The sequence below is a fragment of the Semicossyphus pulcher genome, unplaced genomic scaffold (assembly GCF_022749685.1).
Source record: "Semicossyphus pulcher isolate SPU_LCO1_2020_fin unplaced genomic scaffold, fSemPul1.0.p SCAF_1, whole genome shotgun sequence".
NCBI classification, from domain to species: domain Eukaryota; kingdom Metazoa; phylum Chordata; class Actinopteri; order Labriformes; family Labridae; genus Semicossyphus; species Semicossyphus pulcher.
This window is the reverse complement of record NW_027211603.1, coordinates 21,230,557-21,244,468: the sequence shown is the minus strand read 5'-3', so window position 1 is coordinate 21,244,468 and position 13,912 is coordinate 21,230,557. Positions and strand designations below refer to the sequence as shown.

The following is a 13,912-nucleotide window of genomic DNA, read 5'->3' as shown; positions in this document are numbered from 1 at the left end:
CCAGTCAATGATGGACTGAGTCCCCTCGACCAGAACCTCTGCAGCGTGAGACCGACCTCGCGCTGACAGGTCACCGGCAGGACGATAGCGCCCAGGGTGCACGAGCGCTATGGCTCAGCGGTCCCACCTGGTGCTTGCCGAGGCTTGCCAGCCGGGTTGTCAGAGCTCTCCACGTCTTAAAGGGATAGTGGAAGCAGTGGCGACCCCAGGATTTTTTTTATAGGGGTGTCCGGAGATGGACACAGAAAATCTTGAGATGGCACACCAAAACCAGAGTTATATACACGTTAAAAAAGCACCATCTCGCCACAGCTGGCTATGCATTTTTCCATTTTCTTTCACACAAACTATAATGAGGAGCATAAGAAAAGTTATGATTTAAATGAATAGTACATAATATTTGTACAATATTGTTCAGATTATTCAGGGCTTTCCACAAACATATGGAGTATTAAGCCAGTGGGGAAAAGTCGACAGCTAGCGGGGTCTGGGGGCATGCTCCCCCTCTTCTATCATAAACACTGATATTTATTATTTTTGTGAATTTGCTAACCCATTTCTAAACAGTGAGGGAATTATTTCAAAGGAGAATTAGGCCTCTTGTGCGTTTTATCACTCTGTGCCCACCCAGTCTGTAAACAGCTGTTAGGTTTGGTACAAAATAATTGCTATACAAATGCTGCTTCATTAATTAACCTATAATGATCAACAGCCTGCTTACAGTGTTCATGTTTGGATCTTTTAATAAATGACAACATATAGGAAAAAAATAACTGTTGTACCCTGTTACTACAAGCTGTCACATGCATAGACTATGTTCTTACTTATGTGAAAGAGGTTTTTGAGCTTTCACAGCTCTTAATGACGGCAACCGCTCTTTGTGCAGTAAAATGCAATTCTTCTTCTTGTCTTCAATTCTTTTGCTCATGTCTATAAAACACTGAAGTCTGCTCTCTGCCAGATGTGCTCTCAGTGTGGATGCAGCTGTACATAGCCGGTGCTGTAGCGGGCGCTCAACAGCACTTTCGATTTCGGGACCTCTTGGTCATGGTCAAACGTCCACTGTCTAGAGATCAGCTCTCACAGCCTCAGTCCTATCTTAACTAATTGCAAACTGGCCCTAAATCAGTGGATGAGCTGTCAGCATTGATAGATTAGCATTTGTCCTGCCTTATTATGTTGATTCACTTGACCAACTACCTATCAGATCTGGGGTGGCCACAGGGGTGGCCAATGAGATTTCAGAGGTGGCCGCGGCCACCCCATGCTACCCCCTAAAATCGCCATTGGAATCACAGCAGCTCCTCTCATTAGACACAGCATGAGTACATCAAAATGTTCTTCCAAGAACAAAATTATTATCAATAGGTATTTGTTTTAGTGTAAGACTCTTTCTGAAACTAGAGGCACATAGGCCTATAGTTTGAAGAGTGGGGCCACTGACCAACCTGCTGGATTTGACAATTTAAAACCACTTCCAAAGTGTCTCAAAATACACTGTCTTTTCTAATTGGGTAGATTTGTTCTCGTCATTTTTATAAGCACTGGGTAGAAATAAAAATATCCAACCCATACTAAAACACATACAATATACCACCATGCAGTGTTGGGATCTAGAACCTTTAAAACATTCCCTAAAAGACAGAAGATCATATCTAAAGTCTATGAAACTGTCTGCTTTTTAAGAGAGGAGCAGATGTGGTTGATAGCACCGAGGCTTCCCCTCCCCCACCTGCTGTTGTCATCTCATCTACATTCATCAAATCACATAGGATTTGTCTGGATATCATTGTTTGATTTTAATGTGTGGCCCATTCACTGCTGTTCAATAAGTTTTAATACACAATTTGCAGTTCAGTGATTGTTCTCTCATAAAAAAACACACCAATGGGGGTTGTGTCTTAAAGCTGCTATGAGGAACTTTTGGTTAGTGTTGATTTTGGCGACACCCGTGGACAAAGCCGTGGCTCTTATCTCTTTGCTTGTGGTTTTTAACAAAAAGTCTTATCCTGCTTTCTTTATGTATCACTCAGTTTGAATATTTGACCTCTAAAATGTAAACAAAGGCAGTGTTTCAGGCATTAAAAATAGCTATATAGAAATAATCAGTCTTGTTGCTGATGGTCTTGTTTGCTTTTGCAGGTCATATGGAGTAATCAGAATAAATTTCAGTCTGTTTCATAACCAGTGAAAAACTCCTCACAGGAGCTTTAAGACAGAATAGGGATGTACTCTGTTCATCACAGAACATACAGGTATGGGGATTGAAGTTCAACTATGGTCTGAAGAGATGTACTAAGGGATATAATACATCACTGAATATTTTGAAGTGAACCTCTTTTGGAGTGAGAGGGAAGTTAAAATAACAGCTCTTTCTTTTCACAGGAACTAAAACAAAGCGCACATGTGGCCGCTGGCTCCGCCTCGGCCATGTGACAGTGTGCAGGCTGACTCAGCCGGCTCGTCACGCAGCGTCAGTCTGGAGTCGCACAATTATGAAAAAGCAACCTTCCGCTGGAGCTGCAGCCGAAGCGGATCTCTCACACGTCCACCGGGCTTTCCTTCCAAGGCTAACCGAGAGCACCGCCGATAGATGGATAAAAGCCACGACACAGCTCTTCCTGAGTCTCAACGGTGAAGAGAATGGTATGTGGTCAAAGCTTTCCTCCGGATTTATAGTCTTTAAAGAGGCGCTGAGGATCGTCGTGACTGATCGGGGGTTTTGAGTGGCATGCTGCCTCCTGCCTGTCAAGGACCTACAGAGACCCTGGTGGCATTTTGCTGTGTTTGCTGACTGTGTGGCTGAACTGCTAAAACACTGCTACACGGACGTAATAAGTAAAGTGCTCACGGTGACTCACTGTCTAGAAACAAAATCCTTAAATCACACACGGGCGTCACATTAGCAGGCTACATAGCTAGCTCGCTAACGCTAAATGCTAGGTACTTAACCCAAGCTAACTAGCTCAGGCAGCTGGCTGATGTTAGCAGCGGTTTCTGATATAACCCAGCAGAGACAGAGCTCCTCTTCACCACACAGTCCTATAGACACTACAAAGATAAGAAGAGCAGCTGGCACTCGTTTAAGACACATTTCTGCCAGCTGTCTCAGATGTCGGACAAGGCACACTGTCATAGCCACAAACACGTCAATGCCACCTTGAGTGGCTGCCAAGTCCGCTTTAATTGAATGCTCTTTATTCCTCCTGCGTCCGGAAAACTTAAGTGATGTGTAAATAGTGCATTCATCATCTCAGCCCTTTTGTTTGACCTTTGAACGCCCACGCACCCTGCATGTTTGCTAAGGCCTGCTGCAGACATTGTTAAAAACAACATTAGTGTTCGTAAGTTGTAATTTCTCCTCTTCCTCTCCGTGACAAGCATGACCTCCTTGTGTTTCTTTAAACCATGAATTTCCTGTCTAGTCCTCTCTGGTCTAACAGGCTGAGAAGCTAAGGGTGAATGGATAGAGGAGAGGACCTGTAGCCAAAGCTGTGAGTCATGTTTGACCACACTGTCCTGTTAGTACACAGTGTGAGAGAGCTGGCTCACATTGACTTTATCATAATATACCTAGCTGATAGTTTAATGTGTGAAATGTAATGTCATGTTGCTGTTACTAAGGATGTCCCGATCAGCTTTTTTGGGCGCCGATCCCGATCCTGATCCTATGTTTTTTAATATTGAGTATCTGTTGATACCGAGTACAGATCCGATACTTGTATTTGCCTAGATAATACAGCTGCACATCGTTTTTTGTTTGTTTTGTGACAAAAAAAACTAAAGTAAACAAATTAACTGACAGATGTCTTCAGTTTATTCCATTTAACTTAGTCCAGCAAGCATTGTTGTAAAACTCATATAAAATCTAAATTCTTCTCAGAATGGTGTTATAGCTCAGTTTACCTTTTAATATTCAGTCACAAAAATAAATTACAAATCCACCCAGTGCTGTATTAATAATCAATACATCGTAGTTAATAAGAAGAAAAACAAGTGTACTTGAATAGACATCTTAGATCCACTTAAAAGTGGTGTCAACAGCTTGACTTGAATAGCAGCCTTTTCCTCTGTTGCTTTAGTGAACGCTCTGTATTCCGTTGCATGTTTAGTTTTTAGATGTCGTGTGGTAGTATTGAACGCAGCTCTACTGCTACCGCCGCACAAAACGATCGGATTGCATATATGGCAAGTGGCTGTTGGACTGTTCTTGCTTTCTAGTTTAAAATATCTCCACACTGCTGACATTTTAGCCATGGGGTTGCTAAGGCTAAGTTACTCGCACGTTTGCGTTCTGCTGCATACTGTGATGATTGGCTCAAACTGCCGATCCCAGATCAGTTAAAAAATGACCAGATTGGCTCCGATCCGATAGTCGAGATCGGGACATCCCTTGCTGTTTCTTTATATGTTGTGGAATAGTACATTTTCTAAAAAAAAAAAGTTTAGCTTTTAAGATTTCAATGAAGACCTGACAATTAAAAGTGAATGCATGAATCCTCCTCTTTCTATAGGTCATTCCTGTTATTTAATTTACAACATTAACCTTTGGATACTAAAGGGAAAGACACAGGCAAGACAACTGACAGTTACCAACTAAATATCATTTTTCATTTTCAGTTTATTGTAGATAATTGTCGTTTTCTGCAGCTATCAACTCAAACAACACGCACACACTGAAAAGTAAAAACAACGTACTAATATTGTGGATGTCCGAGCAGCTACGGACATTTGTTCACTTCCCTCAAACTGAACAGATGCATGCTATTGTTTCACTGTGTTGTGGCCTGTAACATGAGGAAAATATCGTTACCCAAATCTCACATTACAGTATTGATATTTTCTTTGCATCATGTTCTTGTATCCGCTGAGACACCAGAGCAGCCGGTGCCCGTCCTCTGCTTTATTTCCCACAGCCTGAGCTGATCACATGCTCCAGCTTACCCCTGGATGATGAGAGACACTTCTGTGCTGTTGCTCTGATAGCAGTCTGATGAACTTATGCTGGTTCATGAGAGCAGTCGATACAATTTGATCCGTGTCTTTTATTGGTGATGAAAGTTTATTATTTGCAAGTCGCAATCTCTTTCGTAACAGTGGATGGTTGAAGTGGTCGTGGGCTCTGGCTTTAGCACTCTGTGAGAGAGGAACAAGTCAACATGCATCACTTTGTTGTGCTGCAGAGTAGATCTTTGCATCTTTGCCTTACTAGAGTGTGTACTCCTATACGTGTGTGCGTGTGTGTGTGTGTGTGTGTGTTTCAGCTTGCAGAGTGACGGTGGCATGCCTCGCCGACCTCTCTTATCACACGCTCTTAATCCATTTGCACCACACACACTTGCCCATTTGACGATGACTGATAACGTTTTTCCAGTGACCCTGAATGGGGTTTTAAAAAAAATTGGTCACAGTCTCAGTTTGTTGATTTTATGAATGAAGCGTTCCCCTGTATCCAGCTGATCTCCCCCACTGCTTCACATCACTCTGCAGAGCTGTAGCTCCTGGTCATGCACACAGCTGACTTGCATGTGCTGTGCACTATCTTAGTAAATCTTTGTCCTTTTCTTTGTTATTTAAGTAGAGGAGTAACTTAGTACCCTCCCTGCTGATGTGTCCTACCCTTAGACTGGTTTAACCTGCGTTTGCATAGGCTCACATAACCACCAGCACCGGATGTGGGGAAGAATAGGCATCACATGCTTTACATTACTAGGTTGTAGAGCTGCTTGGAGGTAGGACTCGGGGGTGGCATGCCAGCATGCTATCGGCCCATGCGGTGCATCCTCTCAGAGCTCTGCCCCGGGGCTACAAGTGTGAGAGCTGGAGAGCCATCACACTTTGGTCTCATGACTGCATGAACTGACTTCACGTCAGTGTGCAGCTTTCCAGGAGCCTTATCTGCAGGCCTTAATGAACCCATTCCTTCCATTTATCTTCTTTTATAGGTTTAGATAAACTACTGTGAGATGTGGCAGGGATTACAGCTTGATAAGGCATGTGTGGAGATTATGTAACAGTGTGTGATCTATTCACTTTTAATGAAGCCAATATAAAGGCCTTCACTGACATTGCTTTGACAGCACCAAGAAGATAGCATTATTTTTTAACACACTGTTATATGGATTAAATTAACATGGATTAAGTTAATGATTTTACAAACAGTGTGTCCTTGGAGTTTGACCACCTCAAAACGTTTGCTTCTGACCTCAGGTGTGCACTCATTCACTCTTTGTAGCATGCGTTTATAGCTCAACCATAATAAAGATTTCATTTATACACATAAAAAAGCCATCTGAAAGAGCTTTCTGCTAAAACCTCTGCCACACTAGTATAAATTAGATTTCCATACATGGATACAGTGATAGACTTTAGTTGGAACTTCCGCTCTGTTTAGATAAACTTGACATGAGACCAAGACATGACTTTGAATGGTATCAAAAGACTTGAGATTTCACTTGCTCCTTCCCCAAGAGACTTGAAAACAGCTCTCATGCTGACACTTTATTTGTGCTCTTTGATTGTAGGACTGAAACTAACCTTGTAAATCTGTTAATTGATTTATTGATAATTAGTCTATAAAATGTTAGAAAATAATACATTTCCATCATAATCTCCCTAAAACCCTGAACTGTCTTGTGTCATCTAATCAGCTGTACAAAAAGATGTACTATTTCCTGTCAAAAGGCTCGCAGATATTTACATTAAACAAAAGAGAACCACTGATTTATTTACTGTGACTGACCCTCTTAAAGATTACTACATATCTTTTCATTAGGGATGCACAATATTGGATTTTTTGCAGATATCTGATATGCCGATATTTTCCAACCCTTTTTGCCGATTGCCGGTTTCCATACCGATTTATTAGATGCATGTTTTTTTCCACCTAATTGCAGAGAACATCAAGTCTCCCCTGTAGTGGAATTGATATCATGCCTACTCTTATTGTAGTGGCCCACTGGCAGATGCAGAAATAACATAATGCAGTGCTTTTTAAAATGTACACATTCACTGGGCAATATAAGAAAACGACTTAAACTTAGGTTATGTACAAAATGCCATATTTATTTGTCTGTAATATTTTCTTTTCTTTTTTTGGGGAGTCATTGAGCATTTAGGCAGAATTAAAGCGTTGTTTAATCGTCGGAAAATATTGGCAGAAATTAGCGGCAGAAAAATGACATATCTGCAGATACCGATAACGTGCCGATCATATGGTGCATCCCTACTTTTCATCTGTAATAGACTGCAGTCTGAAATGTCTCATAACTACGTCTTTACCCAGCTTTCTCTACCTCTTAAGCTTGTGCGATACAACTGCAGCTCCCCTGTGATGTGAGCTAATGCAAAGAGAAACAGTGGAGAGGAATTAAGGTTATAGCTCTGAAAAAAAGCTCATGACAGGAGCCTTAGCTCAGTGTACCGTGGAGGATGCCCTAGTTTTGTCCTTGCTTATAGCTATAGCAATATACCACTGCTGCCATTATTATTCTTGCTATGAAATCTATGAAAAGAATCTGTCAGAAAGGTGGGACAGTTGGACGCCTCGCTGCGTCATTAGATTTCTTTTCTGCTAAATTCAGTCTTTATTTATCTTTTCAAACCAAGACCTAACATCTATCTTCCATTGCAAGAGAGGGAAACTCCTTGAAGGCGAATCACAGCCAGGACACTTTGATACCAGGTTCTCAAAGTACATGGCTTCTGAGAGCAGCTCTTCTCTTTGGCTACCGCTCACTCTACAGCTGACCCCATATCCTCCGTTATTCTAATGGGTAATAGAATTGCAAAGCCAGATGTTATCTCAGCCTGTATTACGTCAGGCTGGGCCAGTGGAATGACGGGTCGTCCAGCCAGCCTTGGTACATCGTTGGGAAAAAGAAGGAGGGGGAAGGAAGCGCTCAGATGGCAAGGTTTCTGAGTTCAAAGTGTTTGGACTGTGTGTGTGTGTGTGTGTGTGCTGGGGAGATGACAGTAGGAAGATACACTCACATTTGTGTCTGTCCGTACATGTCACACACAAACACACTTGCCCATTAACAAAACACACAGCATCCTACGTTGTTGAGCCCAGGAGAGATGGAAAGGTGCCGGGTTAGATTTCCTACAGGAACAGAGTAATCATAAAACCTGGAGCTTAGCGAAAGAAGCCAGAGAGGAAGAGGGAGGGAGCGAGGAAGTGTGTGTGTGTGTTTTTGGCAAGTGCTCGAGTCCTTTTGTTGCCTGACATTCTCAGGTGCCATGGTTACAGGTTAGCCGGGAACAGTCCTGCTTTATCGGCCTTATTAACGCTTTGTGAGATCGTGTGGATCAGGACGACACACCAGCGTCTTTGTCGCGGGGTGTGTGTCACATTTGTGTGGCAGGTACTGAATCACAATACAGTGTATTAGATTTCAGACGCTGATTACGTCACTAATTCAATGAACAAGGGGGCACTGAAGAGTCAATGACCTGCAGAATATGATTATAACAAGGCACATTATAACAACATCATATCGACAACATTACTTACAGATGTTTGGTGCGCTAAAGTCAAATTTATGAACACATAATAATGTCCCTTATAAGATCGGTTGCTGTGTTTGAGTATGACAAGAAGCAAGCTGGATGAAGCTGTGTTTATGGTGCTTTGACACCAGCTGCGTCATAAATACATGCTCCATAAGGTGTGCACCGTATGCAGACCTTCATATTTTATAGTTGTCTATATTGATAGTACACTGACTGTTCAAGAAATGACTTTGTGTTACCATTTTCTTCATTGTGTAGAAACATTTTCCTAATGAATACTGCTGCCAATTTCAATTTCAACATTTGTGACATTTTGGAAATGTTGCTTTTTTTTTTTAACTTAAAGCAAAAAAAGAGTTAAAGATCAGGGCGTCGGTTTAGCTCAGAGGTTAAATCGGCAGCCTATGTACAGAGGCTACAGTCGCGGCTCCGGGTTTTACTCCGACCCTCGGCCCTCTGCCGCATGTCATCCCCACTATCTACTGTCCTTTATCTTCAATGAAGACATAAAAGGCCAAAAAACTAATTTGAAAACGTATAAAGATCAAAACCAATCTAATAATTACTGTTCAATCTGGAGCTAGGACAAAATTAGCTTAGCATAAATATTGGCAACAGCTAGCGTAGCTTTGACGAAGGATTTTGTCTGGATGAGCCAGGCTAGCGGGTTCCCCCTGTTTTGAGTCTTTATACTAAGCTAGGCTAAAGTCTTCTGGCTCTGGCTTCAGGTTAACGGGCACAAACTTGAGACTGATCTTCTCATCCAACTCTCCACGCTAGAGTAAATTGTGCTTTTTAGTTTTATAAACTATTTCATTTTAAAGAATGGCAACTTCCTTTAGAACCTCTGAATCATTTTGGATATGCACACAGGTGTTTTCTGTGTATTTAGGGATTACATCAATCTTGCTTGCTTTTGTTTTCACCTCTGAGTAAGAGAAGGTATAACTAAATTGATGGTTTCTTCCTACTCTGTGGTTAATCAAAGACTAGGTAAATCCAAAAACAATCAAACTCATCATTTCGTCAGCGGGATCACGGTACATTTTTACACTCTCAGACACGTCAACTTGCAAGATAGAACTTTGGTGAAAGCAGCTAAAAATAGAAAATCAGCAGCGTGCAAACAAAACGGTTCAGTGCTAAGCAAATAGATGTAGGTCTGCAAAAAGAATAGTTTAAATGGCATTATTAAAGAAAACTACCTGACAAGTTTGTCCTAACCCATAATCATTTTCGACTGCAACTTTTGTGAGTGGTTTTTTTTGAGAGCGAGATCAGGATTGAACGTGTGGTTCATGTTACATTCGTACACAGTTAGGGATTAGGGCAGAACGATTGTGGAAAAAATATCTTATTGCGATTATTTTGACTTATGTTGCGATTTTGATATGATTTGCGATATTAAAGGGAATGATCATTTTTACATCATTATTCTCATTTTCAGTGAAAAATATGAATTGGTGATTATGGTCTGATTTTTGCAGGAATCCGTACCAAGCGAAGACATTTGATACTTTAGTCTGTGTATGATGGTCGACCAGAGCATTTCTGCAACACTGTTTTTAAATTAAAATGGTTTTCTAACACACATTTTACTATTAAAAAATATTGTTCCTTCAATTGGAAAATTGCAATAGCCCACATTGTGATTTTGATTACATTTCAATTAATTACTCAGCCCTATTAGGGATGTGCATTTAAATTATTATTATTATTTTTGACCGGTTAAACAACACTCGGTTAATAACCAGTTAACCGACAAGATTAAAGTGTACTTTTTGGATTGGAAAAGAGTCTGGGACCCATGCAGACACTTTCTCTGCGAGTCCCCAGGTCTGGCCGTTTCCGTCTTCCCGGAGCTGTACGATATGACAAACAAACAGCATCACAATAGAGACCGAAAAGCCCATTTGTGGGAGCAGATTGGCCAGACACTAAATGTTGCTGGTAAGTGTTTTACCGCCCTACGCGCTGTAAGCTTGTTGTTGGCTGTGTAGTAAGTTAAACTTATTGTTGTCATAGACACAAAACCCTCGTGCAGCGCTTTTTCTCTCGCCACACAAGCGCTTCATCCCAGCGCTCCTCCGTAGTGCTCTGTGGACACAGGGACATACACACTGCTTTTTTTGCTTGTTTCATTTTGCTCTCCCCTCAGGCTCAGCTCACCTAACAACAACAAAATGTGTTTCTCAAATATATATGTAGACAAAACTATATTTAACCGTTTAAGTCTTAACTTTCAGTTAACGGTTAACCGGTTAAAGTGCACACCCCCATACACAGTCTGCTGCTCTTTTCAAAATCTGGATCAGGGTTTTTTTATGCCTTTTTCTTGGAAATGAGTTTCAAAATAAAGAGGCCTCTTGAAGGGTAAGTGCGGGGCCTCTGTTGTTGGGAGAGGTTTTGTGTGTTCTGCATGAATCACAGTTGGTGTTGTGTCCTCACTAGACAACTAGGTATATATCATTGAAGCCTCTGCCCATGCACTAATCCTCTCCCACACCCCCGCCTCCCTCGTCTCTTTCACCCCAGCGTTAAGTATAATATCTAGTTTGTCTCAGACACATTCATCTGCCCCCTTAGTGCCTTCTTACAGATTAACAGTGGATGGAGTTTGGAGAGTGCAACTTCTCACTGATCGCTCAGCTTTTAACTCAGGCCGGATCTGTACGGTTACAGCATCGCTGTAGACTTTGAGACCTGTATGGAAATCGTGTTCAGATCTTCTCCCGAGGGACGGCGGCAGGGAGACGTTGGTTTGTTGCTGATGATCCAGCGCTCAGGGAGGCTGTGGTGACTGTGGTTTGTCCAGGAGATGCATGAAGGAGCCCTGGTATGTTCCTGTATAAAGCCCTTAAACACAGAGATGAAGAGGAGGACATCCAGGTACTCGCTCAGTGGCTCCATGAAATGACCTGTTTGTTTAGATTTCGCTGCTTCACCGCCGTTTGTTTTAGGCGCTTTGGATGGCACTATTTCCTTGTGGGGACTGATAGAAACTTCTCCTTTATGCAAAGTCTGTTTTGAGCATGTGAGCATATCGGCAGGTAGATTTCTGCTGTGAACATTTCCATGCCTGCTGCTGCTGCTGCTGCTGTAATACTATTGTTTGAGTTTCAGGAATAGTTGAAACGCTTTGGTCTAAAGCAGGTGATGGTGTGTGCAGGTTTACCTCTTAGTGCTGGGAAGGATTAGAGGTGCTAATCGCTCAAGGGTCCCTCTGAGCCGTGCTGGGGGGGAAACATGAGGCATAAATTGAAAATTCCTGTGAGATAAGTCCTCCTTTTTAAAAGAATAGTGAACATTTATTGGAGCTTATTGCACTGGCAGACGCCTGAACCGAAGTTGCTTTTAAATCTGTAGTTGTCCTAATTTTAAATAGATATTTTTTTTAATTATTAAACCCTCTAATCTCTTTTGATATTCATTGTTTAAATCCTAGATTGAGTGGTTGCCAGCTGCCTGCTGCCCTTTTAGGAGGTTTGGAGTTTATTATTATCAGAGAACTTTTAAGTCCTCCCTGTGTCCTTTTTGTTGCTTTACTTCTGTTTGTAAAACTACAGCTGTTTAAATGTCAGCGCTGCTTTTAGAAACACATAATTACTACACAGAGGAGCATTGTGTTTTTTTAACATCCACAGGGGACAATTAGCTGAGCAGCTTGAATGTATTAAATGCAAACACAATAAAGCTGCAGGAACATCAGCTGCTGTTTACAAATACAACTGTTTCTTTTTGTCCACAGTCCCAGAAACCCTGGATAGAAAGCACTTTCACCAAGAGGGAATGTGTGTACATACTTCCAGTGTCAAAGGACCCCCACAGGTATGTGCTCGGACTCACTGCTGTGTGCCGTGTGGTGATAGCCATGGAAACGGTGTAATTGTACAGTGTGGGTTTAAAGTCAGCTCAAACCCTAACCACTACTCTCCAACGAGAAAATGAGTCTGTTTCTACATAATTTTGATGTTTACGTCTGTCGCCATAATTACAGCGTTCCGTGTGAGGGAAGACCAGTGATGATGAACCTGTGTATCATGTCTTATAGCAAGAGTCTTATTTCTTATCAGTCTGCATGGATTATATAAATCACTTGAGATATTTCTGTATGTTTGATTCAGTAAAATCCAAACTGTGTTTTTGATGTTTTTTAAACTATAAAAAAAAATGTTCCTGTATGCGAGGAACTGATGTGATTTTTCTGCAGACTTACTGGAATCTTACAAAGCAGTGTTGAAACTGTGGGGAAGGCCTGTCATTGGCTGAGCATGTGGGTCACTCTATCACAATGTACCATGTGTGCATAAGAGACGCACACAATTTCAGGAGCCTTAATATAAGTCATTCAGTTATTAAAAAACTTTGTTAGTGAAGTTCTGTGTTTTTAGTTTCCCAGAGTTGCATGTATTTACTGTTTAACCAGCGCCTATGTGTGTAAGTCATTTCTGTTTTTAGTTACACTTTTAAGAAGTTGCATTCCGTCCTCTCGCCTTGTACACTCAGTTATAATGGGTTACTCTTTTCCCCGAGTTTTCTTTCACATCAATTATTTGCCTCTGGCTTTCCTCCACTAACTAAAGTATGTGCTGCTGCTTGAGGATGATTCAGAGGTGTTAGTGAACATGGCCTTTTTTTCACACCGGGCCAAAGGCCTGCATGTGACTGTGATCAGAGTGAGAGTCCCCTTGGCAAGTTTCACAACCCTCCTTTGGTTAAAGGCCAATCTAACCGGGCGGCCTGCCCAGCTGACAGATAACCTTCCTTTATGTCCTCAAACAACTTTGTCTCCAGCTTCACTCTCACTAGGAGAGATCAGACCTTTATTACTATCTTTGAATCTTTATAAGCCTGCCCTACATTTAGCTGGTGTGTCTGTTCAATCAGTTAATTTTCAATCAGTGATTAATTATGTTGCTGTGAAATTCTTTCCAGATGCCTTCCAGGATGCCAAATCTGCCAACAGCTAGTCCGGTAAGTGTCTGCTCTTTGTTTCTCTAATTCTTTGTAACCTGACCGGTTACTTCACACCAGAAAGAGGCCTGCAGGTAAATTCTTCCACAGTGTAATTCCACTGAGCAGAGACCCTCCTCAGGAAACAATTAACTTCCAGGCTTTGTGTGTCAGGATGCACACTCTCGCCTTCGAGGTGATTTAAAGGAGTGAACAAACAAAAAGCCGAGGTCGTTGATTAATTGAAATAATAATAATGTACTGATGCGGCACATTAGAAGTATATCTCAAAGTCCAGAGAGCTTCGTCTACAAGTTTGGTTTGGATACATTTTATTATTTTGTTTATATTATAAACTTTAAAATGGGAGCTTAATGGTAAAACACTGATGTGAATCCAAAAACATGACATAGTCGTATGTCATATATGAAGTTTATAGCGGAAT

The 13,912-nt window shown here is 41.5% G+C and overlaps 1 protein-coding gene across 2 annotated transcripts in view; it reads left to right on the top strand.

The window, feature by feature from the left end:
* The first annotated feature begins 2,496 nt into the window (after positions 1–2,496).
* The window catches only part of trpm7 (transient receptor potential cation channel, subfamily M, member 7), a 43,000-nt gene continuing 31,584 nt past the window's right edge, over positions 2,497–13,912 (top strand). For both annotated transcript variants that reach the window (XM_069663352.1, XM_069663360.1), the window contains exons 1-3: positions 2,497–2,646; positions 12,263–12,342; positions 13,450–13,488. In XM_069663352.1, the coding sequence (XP_069519453.1) occupies positions 2,644–2,646; positions 12,263–12,342; positions 13,450–13,488 (122 nt within the window). In that variant the 5' untranslated portion in view covers positions 2,497–2,643. The remainder of the gene's footprint in view (positions 2,647–12,262; positions 12,343–13,449; positions 13,489–13,912) is intronic.